We start from the raw sequence: 17414 nt of genomic DNA on the forward strand, positions 1-17414 counted from the left end.
ATCTCCCAGCCGTGAAATATTTCCACTTTCTAAAGCCGCCCAGAGGTTCAATTATCAAGTTGTCAAGAAGCGCTTTGACAAATTTGTCCTTGAAAGTATTTATCCACTCTGTCGTTTCTTTTTTTTTTTTTTAAATCTCCCGCCCTCCTCGGCACGAGGCACGATTCAGCCGAGCTGACGATGTGTCATTGATTGCCCGTCCTGATCCACTTTTTCATGCCTGATGAGAAAGTATGACTCTTTAAGTGAAAGTCTCAAATTCAAGACTGCCTTGTTTTACACCATCCTGGTCGTAAATCAATATACTTTGAGCCAAATGTCAACAATGGTTAGCAGGATGGCGGCAAGTGGAGGAGATAGCGCTGCATCGATTCTTTGCGAAAAGTGCACGGTGACATTCCGCTTCTTTATCTCTGGATGCAGAAGTCTTGGGGAAAAGGGCATTCCGATTATTTTAGCTTTCCGGGACAACATTGGGGAGTTCTCTGCCTTCCTCTGTAACTTCTCGGCCTTATCCCGCGTCCTCCGACTCTGGATTTATCGATCGCTTCTCCAGATCAGAGCAGTGCTAGCGGCGACGTGTTGGCTTTGATCGCTCATTAAGGAGCTAATCTTTTCCCGTGTTCCGCCTCGTGCTTTAGGACACGCTTATCCCTGTAAGGCACTAGCTGCTTTCAGCTCGGACATTCCACTTTTGTCTTTGGAGCTTTCCAGCGCATAAATCACAAGTAGAAAAAACTTTACTGCTCAATTTTGCATCAAGATACAATAAAACCTGAGGCCACATCTGAACCCAGTAGATTTTCAAAGGACATCCAAAGTGAAACCAGCCAAGCACTTTTCCCAAATTGATGTGCACCGATCATGGCATCTACGATCGGTCGCGGACATGGCCCAAAAAATGTTGTGCCATTTCTACTCTTCACTCTTTTAAATGGAAATAAAAACAACAAAAACAACAAAATATACATTTATAAATAAAAGTGAAAATAAACAAGATTAAAAAAATAAATATGAAAATAAATACAAAAATAAATATACAACTTGGGTTAAATATCAATCAATCAATCAATCAATAATAAGACTCTGCTCTCATATTTATTTTTTTGTCCTGACATGTTATTCAAATGAGGGGGCGGTCCTAAGTGTGTCTAGAGTTGAACTTTTTGCCTATTGGTTGATGAACCTGTCATTCTATGTCCACCATCGAAAGGCAGTTTGCAACGTTCAACCCAAAACACACATAGGAATGCCCCCTCATTTGAATAACACTTCATGACAAATTTCACATGATTCAAGAGCAGACTGTTTTTATTTATTGTTTGATATTTAAATCTATTTATATTTAATTCCACATTTATTTTTATTTTTTGAATCTCGTTTTTTTATTTCTGTATTTATTTTTACATTTATTTATTTAATTCTATAATTTTAGTTGTTTTAATTTCCATAAAAAAAATATTATATTTTTATGTCTGTTTTTATTTCCATAGTTTTGGGCATTTTTGGTCCTCCGTATGATTAAGTCTGCATTTTTACATTAAAACTGGGGATGTTTGCCCTGCTCATAAGGTTTCCTTTCAGGTCCTAATATATTCAGACAATAGTGCCTGTGGTCCAGATACGCGACCTGCACTGTAAAATTTGTTGGTCCACCTGCATGCCTGGTTAGGGTGCTTGTTGGTCAAGGTGAGCTAGACAGAAGTATCAATTAGCTTGCGGTTGTTGGCGCCAGTGACACGCGACAGCTTTCATCATAGTGATGTTTTACATGAGTAGAAGCTCACGCGCCGCTGCTTGTTGACTAGCGCCGGCTAATTGACGGGATCTCAAGTGCTTTGTCAAGTAGCTTCTCTGCTCCATCTTTCTCCTCCTGCATTTTTTATTAAATTTTTTATTAAATTTTTTATTTGATTTTTTATTTAATTTTTTATTTTATTTTTTATTTTATTTTATTTTATTTTATTTTTTACAAGCGTCGAAGCGGTGTGAGTGAACTGTGATTGATAAATTACACCATCCAATGAAAAGGGCGGATGTTCTGAGCTAATGTCAAAAATTAGATAAAATGCCTGCTTTAGGGGGACTGTTTGATCTTGTGCTTGGTGTTAGTGGACATTATATTTAGTTTTACATAATAAGAGATGAGGCCTTTGTAACAAATATTGCCCGTCACCCTCAATTTTATTTTTATTTTTTGCCTTTTTAAACATTTCCCCCTGGGGAATGTGTGTGTGTGCCTTAACCCTGTGTTTTCTCAAACCAACCAGAGACAGTTGAAAAAGGAAAACTCTTTGAACTTCCCTCCAGCAGGGATTGAATTTCGTTTTTGTAACCCACAGGAAACACATACCTCAGCGTCTAATTATTTATAATTATTATAATTATAATTTATAATTAATTATTTGATTACTTTATTAAATGTGATCTTTTGCGTGTTCAAATAAATTGCAGAATTGAGATCGTATGAAAAAGTTCCTTTAAGGAGTTTATTTAAGAGCTCTTAAAGACACAGGAGAATAGCTTACATTCGAAGGTGATGTTAAGCCTCCAGTGTGACGAATATGATAACATACAGTTGCTTTATACTTGAAAAAAGAATACTCCCGCCCTTAGACTTGACAAAGAATTAGTGTTCTTAATAAGCAGACATGATGATACTGATACGATTATCTCAGCTCCCCACCAACCTCGGAGAAATGATGTAGACAGGCTTTGACCTTGGACCTTCAGTTTTTATGACCAAATGACTAATGACATGAGAACTTGACCACTTTTAAAACATACACATTCTTATCTCAAGAGCTGGAAGGGAGTGAGAGATTCCAATATATTTCACAAAAACATTATCACAGTGTTATTCATTTAACTACACAGTTATATGGCATTTATATTTTTACTGTTTTGGAATTTACTTATAAGTTAAGTAAATTCCAAAACAGTAAAAATATAAATTGAAAATGTTAAATGTCAACAGTCCCCAGACCATCTTTTATGGTCTGGTCTATCCACAGGAATCAGCCATGTGTTTTTGGAAACAATGCCCCTTGGAAATTATATGGTACAACAGTGCCCTCCAGTGGTCACTATCGGTATTATCCTCAAGAATCCTGCCGCTCGTAAATAATCTGAAGTCTACATAATTCGGGACATAAACTGACTCTATGTACTTGACTGACATTAAGTGACTTCTGCTGTTTATCTTTGTACACAACCTGTATGTCTCAAATGAATGATGTGTGTAACTTCTGCAGTCATCTAAGTTTAGCTCATTAGTAACCTTAGCGGATTCAATAACTTTATGATCGCGGTAATCCCAAAAGCTTGGTCTCAGTCGACCAAGTCTGCTTCAAGTGCCCGGAAGAGGTGGGACTACTGCCTGACCCCCCCCCCCCCCCCCCGAGACCCAGCGCACGAAGGAACTTCCCCTGCTTCTCCCTTTTCGCTCTTCTCCTCTTCTCTTCTTCTCTTCTTGCCCCATGAACTTCTCCTGACCATCACAATAGACGGGGTCGCTCTCAGCGTGTTTGGCGACTACGTATCTCGTGGCTTCCTTCTTTGAGCGCCCGAAAGTACGCATCACGCAAGGACTCGCAACCACACTGCACGTCCCAAAACGTGCGTCTGTTCCTGCCGAGAGCCGACCCTCCTTCCTTTCGCTCTCTGCATCACGCAGCGCCCCACCAACTCGGTTCCACGACAGCTGTTAGGCACCGAGCCGCTGCGCGCCAGCGACCCATTTCTGCTCCAGTCGTGTGCCCGAGACGCCCCGCATCACCCAAACCAACTGACTGCGGCCTATCGACCGCGCAAGCAGATCACCACCATCTGGGGACCTGCAGCGGCCTCTAAGTCGTGGGCTCATCACCAACAGCCAGACACTCTACGCGCGCGCAGACCGCCTAGATCGTCTCCAGCGGAGTTTTCTTCAACTGAGGATCGACACTCACCGAATCTCTCTCTCTCTCCCGTGCACCTGAACCAGTCCGTAAGTGCGCCTTCATTGCAATCTGACCATACCACTGGCGCAACGCTTTGTTTCAAATATGATATATAGATTGACAGGTCAAAACGCTTCCATCTCTATTCCCCATCTACCTTTTTCATTCCCTTTTTATCTTAGTTTGTTAGGTTGCATGTTTTATTTTTATCTTTGATTCACATTGTTTTATTCCGTTTCATTAATAGTTTAGGCTGTGACTGATATATGTGTGTGTTTACTAAATAAATTTGTTGTCTAGAAATTCAGTTTCTGCCGAATCATTTGTGTTTACTGATTGGATTAGTAATTATCTTATTAAAGCAAAGAACTCCATGATTAACTATAGTAGCAACTTCAGATTATGAATACTTAATAATATGATTTTTATCATTTATTTTGCTCCTACAAATAAGCAAAGTCAACTAGGTGCCCCCAGAGGTTGCTGAGGAAATTACAACTCTCCTCAGTACCGTCTAAATTTATTGTTCGCCATTACGGCAACCCAAATAATCGCTACACCTTTGTCAACAAGCAGCAGGGGGAGTTGTATCACGGGTAAATTGTCACATTGCAATTTTCTTCTCCACCAGAGGGCACAACAAAAAAGTGGAATACTAGTTTTCTTCGTATAAATAGTCAAGGGTTGTGTACTGTCTGAGAAGAGAATAGCACATTGTGAGCTGAGATAAGTGCCAGTTATCTGTTTTGCACAACCCAAAATAAAAAAAAATAAACTTCATTTAATTTTGAAACAGGCGTCGTACATGGGCAAATTCTAGCAGCAAATCATGTGGACTCGTTAGAGGAGAGATTCACTGCTCTGTTTTAAACTAACTTTAAACTAAAGCAAGTATTAGCCAACATGGTAGTTTTGGGTAACTTGTCTCAGTCATTTTAGGGTTTGTTGTCACATATGCAAAGATTGGGTCAAGGAAAAATGCACCTCTGGCAACTCGGTTTACATATGCCAGAATTGCCCTTCAGATGATGAGTCTGAAGAGTGAAGAAATTAGTTTGCTAGGCTTTGTTTCATTGTTTAAAATGGATTTTCCAGTTGTTGAATTGGAACAACAATATGCCAGGACTGATTTAAGTTTCATGATGAACCATCCATCTATCCATTAACCGAAATGTTTTATTTTTTAAATGCAATTTAATCTAATCTCTAATCTATAAAGGGAAGCAAAACAGCCATTTGAGGCTCATAACTATAACCTAGATGCCAGCTGTTCCTAAGGACTTTAATCTGTTTCATAATATTTGATGTTATGTATGTATGCTCAATGACTATGGTACATTTTCAAGCTCAATGATAAACAATCTCTCTGGCTGTAAAAAATAAAAATAAAATCTAACAGGTGAACAAAGATAATTTTGTTCTTGTTTTAGTAGTTTCAAAACCCCATATAGTGTGACAACTTACTCTTTGGTGGGGCAACATGTCACACGTTCACTCCCTCTACTTGTTGACTTATAACTATACTGACACATTATGAAAATGACATGAATACAAAAAATATACCTAAGACCTTGATCTTTCATCTGGAATACATTTTGTTTAAATATGATGTATTGATTCCAAGAGGTATGTAAAAGTATAAAAAAGTGATACAACTAGTGTCATGTTTATTTTCAGTTTTGTTTACTCCCTGTCATGTTTTCCTTGTGTGTTCCCCTTGTCTTGTCATTTCCTGTTTTATTGTGAAAAGTCTACTCCTCTCGTTTCTGGTCACTTGCCCTTCCTCGTGTGGTGTCTGTGTCAACCCTGATTGTGTCCACCTGTGTCCCCATCACCCTCATGTGCCATCCAATCAGTGCCCTCAGCCAGGTGTGTCTTGTCATGTCATTAGTGTTGGTGTATTTAGTCTGTTGTCTCCCCACTGTCTGTGTCGGTTCATTTTTGCTGTTGCCACTGTCGTAAGTCTTTCGCCACGTCACGCTGACCTTGTTACCTTATCAGGATCCATGTCATATTGTTAGTCTCGCCTTAGTTGTTTTGTCATGTTTAGCTTCATCTTTTGTTAGTTCAGTTTATTTTGTTTTTTGAAGTTAGTTTTTTTTTTGATTAGAAATTAAAACCTCTTTTTGGACTGCACCTCTGCCTCCTTGCTCTGCCTTCCCGCATCTGGGTCCTAAAGCCCCCACCTTACTGGCAACTAGCCCCAGTCCCCCTAAAAACTACACTACACTACACTACAGTATGGCACAATGTTACTTTATATGAAGACAATTGTAATTTGACATGATGACATTTATGTTGACATCGTGACATGTTTATTTTAACATGTTAGAATGGAAGAAAAATTACATCATGCATAGTTTGGCATTTTTGAATGGTGTGACATGACATGAAGACTTCATGATTGATATGACAAGACGTCAAATAAAACTTAATCTTCACTTAGAAAATAAAAGTATATCGCACACACACACAAGTACACACACACACACAAACACACACACTTAGTCTTTTCTGTGGTGCACCACTTTCTAATTTAAAACCATGATTTGTGTTTTAGGCGATTATTTTTAATCGCAGTCAGTTCTGTTCTGACCTGATAAATCTTAGTTATATTGAACACAGATATTTTGGTAAACAATGAGTGGGGAGGTGTAAATTATTACGTATTTACGGCAACGTTTAATTTCCTCTACCCGGGCACCCGAAAACTACACTTTTATTTAACAAGTTAAAAACTAGTCAATAAAAGTATTTTGGATCTCATCTAATAAAACCGTGATCCCTTTGATGCCCGGATCATATACAGTATACCATGGGTTTTTCTTCTTCTTCTTCACGGGCCAACGCCCAAGCGCTTTTCTTTTACTCCCCACTTTTCTATTTTTCTGTTACTTCTTCAGTATATTTAGTGTTCCTTTTTCAAACTTTTGTAAATCGTGATAATTAAACAGCATAATACCTGTTAGTCCTCGGTGCCGGTCTGGTTCGCAGGACCCGGTGTCCGGGCGAACGGCCGTGGCCGGAGCGACGAGACCCGTCACGCAAGGGGAGACGCTGTCGACAGATTCTCGGTGTCCTCGGTTCGGCGGCGGTCGTCCGTCCAGATGCAGGTCCCAGGTTTCGGCACCAGTTAAATGTTGGGTCTGATATTACAGATTCCCTTAGTTACCGACCGTGCACCAAGGAAAAACGGAGGCAGAAGCTGTTGCTTGTCTTAATGCAACCGCGGCTGGGAGAGGAGAGGAGAGGAGACGCGAGACCTTAACTCACGCTCGGCTCCGTCCGACTCTCTCTCCTCCCCCGGCCACCTCGTCGCTTTTATTACAGTTAAGTTTCAGTCGGGAGTAGAAACAATGGGCCAGTCATTGAGAAAAGAAATAGAACAACACCAGGATGTTAAGTTTATTGCAAACTTTGACGCTAATGCGTGCAAGTATCTGGAATCCTGGGTGACCAAGTATGATTTTAACCCGTCTTTGAGAGATGTCAGGAACAAAGAGGAAGTTAAGAAAAGTTTAGTGGAGGAGAGAGAGTCGGACGGAGCCGAGCGTGAGTTAAGGTCTTGCGTCTCCTCTCATCTCCCAGCCGCGGTTGCATAAAACAAACAAGCAACAGCTTCTGCCTCCTTTTTCCTTTGTGCACGGTCAGTAACTAAGGGGATCTGTAATATCAGACCCAACATTTAACTGGTGCCGAAACCTGGGACCTGCATCTGGACGGACGACCGCCGCCGAACCGAGGACACCGAGAATCTGTCGACAGCGTCTCCCCTTGCGTGACGGGTCTCGTCGCTCCGGCCACGGCCGTTCGCCCGGACACCGGGTCCTGCGAACCAGACCGGCACAGAGGACTAACAGGTATTATGCTGTTTAATTATCACGATTTACAAAAGTTTGAAAAAGGAACACTAAATATACTGAAGAAGTAACAGAAAAATAGAAAAGTGGGGAGTAAAAGAAAAGCGCTTGGGCGTTGGCCCGTGAAGAAGAAGAAGAAAAACCCATGGTATATATGATCCGGGCATCAAAGGGATCACGGTTTTATTAGATGAGATCCAAAATACTTTTATTGACTAGTTTTTAACTTGTTAAATAAAAGTGTAGTTTTCGGGTGCCCGGGTAGAGGAAATTAAACGTTGCCGTAAATACGTAATAATTTACACCTCCCCACTCATTGTTTACCAAAATATCTGTGTTCAATATAACTAAGATTTATCAGGTCAGAACAGAACTGACTGCGATTAAAAATAATCGCCTAAAACACAAATCATGGTTTTAAATTAGAAAGTGGTGCACCACAGAAAAGACTAAGTGTGTGTGTTTGTGTGTGTGTGTGTGCTTGTCTGTGTGTGTGTGTGTGTGTGTGTACTGTATGTGTGTTTATGAGATAAGGTTAGGAGGGAGTAACTGCTGCCCGCTCGGGAGTAGAAACAATGGGCCAGTCATTGAGAAAAGAAATAGAACAACACCAGGATGTTAAGTTTATTGCAAGCTTTGACGCTAATGCGTGCAAGTATCTGGAATCCTGGGTGACCAAGTATGATTTTAACCCGTCTTTGAGAGATGTCAGGAACAAAGAGGAAGTTAAGAAAAGTTTAGTGGAGAAAAGAGCAAAGAAAATTAAAAAGGGAAAGAATGTAGAAAAATTGGAAGCACAACTACGTGCTGTTGAAGTGTGGATAAAACAGTGTAAAATGAGGGCAGAAAGCATTTTGGAAAGTGAGAAAAGAAAAAAGGAAAAGACAGAAAGAAAAATGTACCAGATGAAGATAAGACCTAAAAAGACAAAAAGCGCAATCATCAGTCTTCAATGCCATGCACACATTTTTTCAACATGCCTCTCCTCCACCTTCTGGACCAATTTACTACCAAAACCAACCCAATCGGGGTAGAGGACGTGGACGCGGAAGAGGAAGAGGCCGACCAGCCACCAGACATGATGTGTGCTACAATTGTGGCAAGTACGGCCACTTTGCCCGAGATTGCCGCTCCAAACAAAAAATTTAGACCCCAAAATCTGACCACTGGGATCCAACCGAATGACGCGAGCAGGAAAGGTCAAGTGATGAAAACCCTGATGACACCAGAACGATCGTCGAGGTGCTTGACCTGACAGTCCTGTTTAGCCAGATGTCCTCTATTGACCCAGCAGTAAGAAAACTAGGCTTAGGGCCATTTACTACAACATTGAAATTCATTGTGGATTCAGGAGCACAATCCTCCGTGATCACTGATCTACCAACAGGTGTCAAATTGTCAAAAAGCACAATAATGGTCATAGGAGTGGGAGGTAGACCAGCCATCCATTACTTTACCGAACCACTGACCATTATTGATGAAGACGGAACAGAATACCCAGATCAAACTTTCGTTTACGTGCCTCGTTGTCCTGAAAACCTCATCGGACGAGATTTGATAAAAGCCATGAGCCTTGTATTAATGGTCGAAGGCTCCAGCATGGTCGTGACAAAAAGAGGACAAGAAACACCAATGCAGATGTTAGTACTAGAAGGAAAAGACAAACCACGCCCATTCTACAGTCTGGATCCGATCCAAAAAGGTCCAACATCAGTAACAAACAATCTGCAACAGATGCCAGAACAAATCCTACCAAATTCAAATTGGGTGCCCCAAACCACGTACCCACTTCACTCCACCATCCGCTTCGCCCCGAACAAAGAGGACAGAGACTTCTTTGATCAATGGTCCCGATTGACAACCATGCGGGCCCAAATAAAGGACCTAATTTGGGACGAACAGGCAGGATGGATGGCAGCCACAGTAATCTTTCCAGATTACATATATGCATTAACCACATATGAAGGCTTTGGCATTCCCTTCCACATTTCACTGGCAAAACCAACAGGCTGGAGATGGAAGGACATAGGATCAAAAATAAGAGATGTAACATGGTCCGAACAACGACTTCCGTGGACTCCATGTCAAGATGGAAGATTTAAACGCATCATGTCATCAGGAAACGTGGTCTGGAGGAAAAAACTAAACTGGGTGACAACATTTGTCCCCAGCACCCACCTAAGTACATGACATCCGGAGGAAACCACGATCCTGGCACTAAAAGACGCCATGGATCAAATACCACCTCAGCTGTGGTCAGCGTCAAAAACCGATGTGGGCCTAATGACCACAGCCACAGAAGTAACAATTGAACCAAGAACAAACTATCGCCCACGAAATCAATCAATACCCACTCAAACCTGATGCCAAAGAAGGAATCACACCAGTAATCATGAACATGGTAAAAGCTGGAGTGCTCATAGAAGCCCCCAAGGTAACTTGTAACACTCCAATCTTTCCAGTAAAGAAAGCAGACACCACGACCTGGCGAATGGTCCACGACTTAAGAGCCGTAAATCAGGCAGTAAAACAGAGAGCCCCCTGCGTCCCCGACCCCCACACTCTACTCAATGCGCTGAAGCCACAACAGAAATGGTTCACAGTAATTGATCTAAGCAACGCCTTCTTTTCCATCCCATTGCACGAGTCTGCCCGTCATTGGTTTGGTTTCACCTTTAATCAAAAGAAGTACACCTATACGAGACTACCCCAAGGCTATGCAGAGAGCCCCACCATTTTCTCTCAAGAAATCAACAACTGTCTGAGCCTCCATGAACACAGTGAAACCACTCAAATCTTGATTTACGTAGATGACATTCTCATCGCCAGTCCAACCAAAGAAGAAAATCAAGAAGAAGCAGTGAAACTGTGTCAACACCTGGCAAAGACAGGAAACAAAGCCTCACTGACCAAACTACAGTGGACTCAGACCGAAGTAGTTTTCTTAGGTCACATCATATCGGCAGAAGGAAGAAAACTAACCTCTGATCGGAAACAAGCTATCCTTGATGCCCCCAAACCAAAGACCAAAAGACAGATGATGGCCTTCCTAGGCCTAGTGAACTTTTGCCGTCTATGGGTTCTGGACTTCGCCGAAATAACGCAACCACTGGTGGATTTAATTTACCAAGAAGACATCGCCCTGGCCGATCCCATCACATGGACGAAAGAAGCTTATGAGAAGTTCAATCAGATAAAACAGACCATCACAAGCACAGGCCCCTTGGGCCTACCCGACTACAAGAAACTGTTTACCCAAACAGTGGACTGCAAAGACGGATTCATGACATCCGTCCTACTCCAACAACATGGTACACAAATGCGACCAGTGGCCTACTACTCAAAGAAACTTGATGCTGTCGCCAGAGCCCTGCCCCAGTGCATACCTGCCAACTTTTGAAAGTGAAAAAGCCTAGTAGCTAGGGTCCAGGGGCCGCATGTCGACGTCACCCCCCTGAAGCCAAAGGATTTTTAGCATTTTCAGGGCTTAAAATGCAGCTAAGAAGTAACAAATTTTACATTTTTTTCACAATCACAACCTCATGTTTACTGTCAATTTACCTTAACTGTACTGATGGAAATAATCAAAAGAAAGTTCTTTAAAGCTCAACAATTTATTTAATATAACAAAGTCATAGAAAACCCTCATAAATGAATGATATCCAAATGTTCTCCATGTTATACAAGCTACAGCCTAAGCATTATTTGTTCTCCATTGTGCATCGTTTTGATTTTTTCAACTGGTCTTTCGAATGGGTCACACTGTGGCACTTGTATCCAGATGATGTCATCATCATTTTCCTCGTCATCAGGCTGCCAAGCACTTTGGTCGATAGACTTGCCCGGAACTCCGTCTTGTTCTTGTTGACATGACTGAAGATCCGTTCACAGTCTGCGTTGCTGTGATAAATCACCAACACAGACTTGGCCACTTTGAAGAGGGCTCCAAACTTGGCCTTGCCAGTGGCTGGGTCCTTGAGTTTAGAGAGCTCGTTCCACACTGTGTCCACTCGCTCAGCTTCTGTGACGGCAGGGGTGAGTGGATCGCACTGGTATACGAGGAACTCCTCTTCCAGACTCCTCTTGTCATCCTTGGTCAGGAGGTGAGGGTACCTCTCAGCAAAGAATCTCACCTGGCGGAACTTGCAGTCCTGCCTGTAGCTGATATCCAGGATCCGGGCATTCACCAGAACTTCATCCCCAAAGGGAAATGCCCTGATCATGTAGCTGCATGTGCTGCTGTAGAATGCCCTGACACTGGAAAAGAAAGTGGTGAGGTCACATTCCTTTGCATGTTCAGCCACATAGTCCCTGCAGTTGGTTCCGATGAAGAGATCCTCGTCGTCCTTCTGGTTGGCCCGGTCCTTAAAGTTCACCTTTGTGATGTCACTGGCAGCGATGATGACCTTTGGCTTCATTAAGCGCATGATGAGCTTCCTGAACTGAGTCGAGAGCACATGGTGCAAGAGATGCACGCAGGGTTCATCTTTTTGGAGGAAGGTGTTGGTCTCGTTGAAGATTGGCAAGACTGCCATCAAGAAATGGGCATACAACAAAGTGTTCTTGTCACTCATCTTGGTGAGGATAAGGCTGGCTTTGCTGCTGCTGGTTTTGGTGTCATCTTCTTTCTTCTTCTCCTTCACCTTCTTAGACTTGTCCGCCATTTCCTTCTCCTTGAACATGTACCTGGCCAAGTCGAAGGTCTTGGAGGAGTCTGCTTTCTCATCTGTTGCCTGAGGAGCGGCCGTGTCAAGCTTCCTTTTCTTCTCCTCCGACTTCTTCACATCAGGAGTGTAGGGCCTCTTTCTTCCTCTGCTGGATGGCATGCTGGACTTCTTCTCATGACCCACCTCCGCCTCAAAGAACTTGATGAGAGCCGTCCACTGCTGAAGGAGTCGGTCCAAGCAATGCTCCAGGGACAGCCATCTTGTTGACACATGCTTCAGGATCTTGGCCTTGGGTAGACCTTCCTCTTCTTGGAACTGTCGGAGTGCCTGCTTGCGTTTGCTGCTCTTCTCCAAGTAGTAGAACACGTCCACAAGCAGATCATCTAGCTTCACTGGCAATTGCTTCGCCCCTCTCTGAACAGCCAAGTGGATGAGATGACAGGAACAACCTGCAAATTAATTGCAAAAATTGAAAAGAAACTATGGAAAATTGTATTTTCAAGTGATATATTTGATACCATAAATTAATCAGCTTGCAGCGTTTTCGTAATAGGCACATAGATAAGAAATAATAATAATTTTGAATAAATTGCATAGTCAATTACCTGCGATGTATGCTGACGGAGATTTTTCTGTGATGAAGGACGTGACTCCTTTCTTGGATCCAAGCATAACAGCGGCGTTGTCGGCAGCAAAACACACTAAATTATCCCAGGGAATGTTGTTCGAGTTCATTTCTTTTTCAATAATCTTAAAAATGTTCTCGCCCGTCGATGCCGTGTTGCATTCTCTCAACGAAAGAAGCACTGACAGAACTTTTCCTGTTTGGTTATCGAAGTATCGTACACAAATTGGATAAAGTTTTACATCGTCGTAGTCTGTACTTCCATCAGTAGACATGCTAAAAGGCGAAGATTTGATGACATCGACGATGCTTTGTGATGATTCTTCACCAAGGCACTGAATGATGTTCGAAGTTTTCGTTCTCCCACAACCATATTTTTTAGCGATCTTAGAATCGGGAAACATTCTCCTGAAAAGCGGTCCCATGTGGTCGGCCATAGCGATTGGAACACCATGTTCAATGATCGCTTCAGTAAATAACACTTCGGCATTTATGACGTCCAAAGAATCGGTTGGGGCGACAAAAAAAGTGGAGATTTTGCCGCTGGAATTACTGTCATTGGCATTTGATTTGTGTTTTTTCGTTCCCACGTGGTCATTAACGTCGCTAATTCCTCCATGACCCACAGAAAAGTCTTGTCTACACAGTGTGCAGTTCGCATAATTTTCACCTTTTCTCGATCTGATGATTACTCCAGGGAAAGCTTTGGAATATTCTTCACGAAAGCACTGTAATTTCCGTTTCGGTTTCACAATTTTCTGCACTTTTTCTCCGGTAGATTCCATAATCTATTCAAAGCACCTATATCTCGGTTCCTTCTCGCTGCCGATTAAACAATTGCAGTGCTCTAATTGAGCCAATTGAGCTAAAAATAAACCTCGCGCATGCGCAGACGACTGGCAGTACCGATAGCCTTTGTTTGAAATGGTACAGACGCTCCCCTACTTACGAACTTTCGAGTTACGAACAACGGTACATACGAACATGTCTGCGCGTACAGTACATGTCGAAAAATGTCCGTAAAGAGATGCTGTAAGTTAAGATTTTGTATTGCGCGTAGTGCTTCTTTCCGCCGCTAATACCGCCGCTTGGCGCTGTGAGAGCTCATTGGAGGCTCTGCAACGTGTCGAGGAGGAGGAGGAAGAAACACTTCCCCCCGTGAAGAAATTCGAGGCGAAACTGTTGGCGGAGGGGTTTTCGCTGATAGATAAAGCCCTCGCACTCTTCGAGCAGCAAGACCCAAACATCGAACCTTGCCCAAAGGTTGCAAATCAAATAAATGATGCCACACAGTGCTACCGCGTCATTTATGAAGAAAAAAAAGGAAGCTGTGCAGTCGTCGTTGGATCGCTTCTTTCGGCCAGTTTCGAATAAATCCTCCAAGGGAGATACTCGCCAACCCGCATCTTCTTCTCCTCGACCCTCAACTTCTTCCGACGTGTTTTTCCATTAAGTGTCTCTCGTTCTCTCTCTAACATTGCACTGTACTGTACGTATTCTCTCTATTTTATTAAAAGTTTTTTTCAGTACAAACCAATGCCGTTTATTTGTATACAAGCCTTAAACATACTTATATAAACCTTCAATATACTTATATAGGCTTTAAACATAAATTATAATACAAAATATAGCGCTGAAGCAACTTACGAACGACCGCTCGGAACGGAACTCGTTCGTATGTTGGGGAGCGTCTGTACTTCGCGATCTCGTGGTGGAATGTTTTTCATTCTTTATTTACGATTTTAATTTTTTTTTTTTCAAGGGGAAAACCGTAGTTTTTGTAATGCAACCGTAACACCGTAATGGGTTCAAGAAAACCGTACTCATTACGGCAAAACCGTAGTAGTTGGCAGGTATGCCAGTGTGTCCAAGCAGTGTGTGCCGCAGCAATGGCTGTCCAAGCATCCGCCGAATTGGTGTTGTTCCATCCCACCACTCTACTAGTAACACACTCAGTAGATGTTCTTTTGACTCAAACAAAGATGTCATTTCTCTCACCAGCAAGACATCTTGGCCTAACAGCTGTACTGTTGTCCCAACCCCATCTTACCATCAAGAGATGCAGCACTCTCAATCCTGCAAGTCTCCTCCCAGTGGAGACAGATGGGACACCACACAGTTGCACAGAAGCCACCGAGGAAATCTGCAAACCAAGAAGAGATTTGTTAGACACACCCTTACAAGAAGGAGAAGCAGTGTTTGTAGATGGTTCCTCAAGCAAAGATGAACTAGGCAACACCAACACAGGCTATGCAGTGGTCACACAACAAAAGACACTGAAGAGCGGACGATTAATAGGAAATCTGTCAGCACAAGCAGCAGAACTCATCGCACTAACAGAAGCATGTAAATTATTCAAAGACAAAGCAGTAACAATTTGGACCGACAGCCAATATGCCCACTCGACATTGCACATCTTTGCCGCCATGTGGGCTCGACGAGGAATGAAAACATCAACAGGAAAACCTGTTCAACACGCCAAATTACTCACTGACCTTTTGGCCGCTGTACTGCTACCCTCCAAAATAGCCGTATGCAAATGCAAAGCTCACACCTCAGCAAAAGACGCCGTTTCTGTAGGAAATGCAAAAGCAGATTTGGCAGCCAAACAAGCAGGCCAAGACAAAACAAAGATCGTCATGCTCGCCAACCACAAAGAAACACAACAACACAACAACATTCCAAAACAAGTACTAATTGACATGCAAAACAACGCTCCAGACAAAGAAAAAACACTATGGAAAATGATGAACATTGAACTTACCCCAGAAGGCCTCTACCACAAAGAAGACCGACCAGTCATCCCCCGCAGTCTGTTCCACGCAGTAGCCACATTGAGTCATGGGAAGTCCCATGTCTCAACAGGAGGGATGATATCTATGGTAGAACAGACAATGACAATACCACAGGGCTTACAAACCTATTTTAAAACTTTTTGTAGGTCATGTATGGTGTGTTGTCGTCACAATGCTCAGGGAAACTTAAGACCACAGAGAGGGAAATGCCCAGTGGGCTCCTACCCATTTGAAGTTTTACACATGGACTTTATTGAACTACACAGAAGTGGTCAGCACAAGTACTGTTTAGTGTTAGTAGACTCACTAACTAAATGGGTTGAACTTGTTCCTTCAAAACATCCAAACGCCCTCACAGTAGCTAAAGCTATTTGTAAACACATAATACCAGAACATGGCATTCCACGAGTCTTATGGAGTGATAACGGTAGCCATTTTGTAAATACCATCGTTGACAATATGGCCATCCATTTAGGGATCACCCTAAAAAATCATTGTGCTCCCCTTATGGGAAAATCAGCCATGGTCAGACAAAACAGGAGAGGCAGATCCACTGACTAAATGGTTATGTGACTTGTTTAAAGAACAGACTGTGTCAAGAGCAAATGATCTGCCCTCTACTTCTCTTCCTCTTGCACAGGAAACGGTGACCCCGGGTGACCTGGTGTTGGTGAAGGTGATAAAAAGGAAAACATGGTCGAGTCCACGCTGGGACGGCCCATTCGTTGTTCTCCTGACCACACCCACCGCTCTCAAAATCGCTGAGAGAGAGACGTGGATCCACCAGAGTCACTGCAAAAAGGTCACCGAACTCAGATAAGGGATTACCCCCTGATTCTTGTCAAAAAGAAGAAGAACAAAGGAGAAGATGACCCTTTTTCAGACATTGTTTGGAATTTGATCATTATAATGTTTATCTTATTATGTGTTATTTGTTCCTGCTGTATTGTCCCAATGTCTAAGAGATTAGTCGCCCGTATGTTCGTGGCCCAGATGTATCAATATAACTTACTACGCGTAGAGGATTATGTTGACACTGTGGAGACCGACACAAAAGTGTGACCCTCATCTTATTGTGTTTTCCTAACTTCAAATTCAGTTCCATTCTCAGACCAAGAGGTTCTCGTCACCGTGCGGTGGGGGAGTTATGGAATTTTTCCCTTTAAGTTAAGGGTTTTCGCCATTTCCTGAGAATGGTTCAAATGTTGTGAATCTATTAATGAAGTAATACTGAGAAAACTTAATTGTTTTAGTATTTACTGATGTCCTTTTAAATCCACAACAGGAGGGAATGTGAAGTTGCTTAAAACAGTAGTCTTAACATTATGTGTATTTTAAAGAATATCCTGTATATATTTTTATGTTTTTATATTATCAACTGTCGTTTAGAGGCGCCGCTCAACTTTCTCTAATGTTTTGTATTTTTCCATGACATATGAAAACAGAAACTTAACCATGTTTTGTATGAAACGAAACTGAAACTTAACTGTAATAAAAGCGACGAGGTGGCCGGGGGAGGAGAGAGA

At 42.3% G+C, this 17414-nt stretch overlaps 1 protein-coding gene and 1 long non-coding RNA gene across 2 annotated transcripts; one reads left to right on the top strand and one right to left on the bottom strand.

Moving 5' to 3' along the window:
- The first annotated feature begins 7578 nt into the window (after nt 1-7578).
- LOC144035173 (uncharacterized) lies at nt 7579-17127 on the top strand. The gene is made up of 2 exons (XR_013288382.1): nt 7579-7801; nt 16529-17127. It is a non-coding gene; the product is annotated as an uncharacterized LOC144035173 (long non-coding RNA).
- Nucleotides 11214-16410, bottom strand: LOC144035706 (uncharacterized). The gene is made up of 5 exons (XM_077545646.1): nt 15858-16410; nt 15589-15667; nt 15144-15236; nt 11644-13125; nt 11214-11255 (listed from the first exon to the last, which is right to left on the bottom strand). Exons 4-5 carry the CDS (start codon nt 12625-12627, stop codon nt 11214-11216), a joined length of 1026 nt encoding a protein of 341 aa, XP_077401772.1. The 5' UTR covers nt 12628-13125; nt 15144-15236; nt 15589-15667; nt 15858-16410.
- Nucleotides 17128-17414: the final 287 nt, after the last annotated feature.

Source organism: Vanacampus margaritifer, chromosome 15 (assembly GCF_051991255.1).
Source record: "Vanacampus margaritifer isolate UIUO_Vmar chromosome 15, RoL_Vmar_1.0, whole genome shotgun sequence".
NCBI classification, from domain to species: domain Eukaryota; kingdom Metazoa; phylum Chordata; class Actinopteri; order Syngnathiformes; family Syngnathidae; genus Vanacampus; species Vanacampus margaritifer.

Bases quoted from the DNA above. Each gene is read 5' to 3' on its own strand.
- LOC144035706 (XM_077545646.1), bottom strand. From the start codon at position 12,627: ATGCCATCCAGCAGAGGAAGAAAGAGGCCCTACACTCCTGATGTGAAG. The intron at 11,256-11,643 runs GCAAGTCTATCG...CTTTGGCTTCAG, and splicing joins AGAACAAGACGGAGTTCCGG to GGGGGTGACGTCGACATGCG.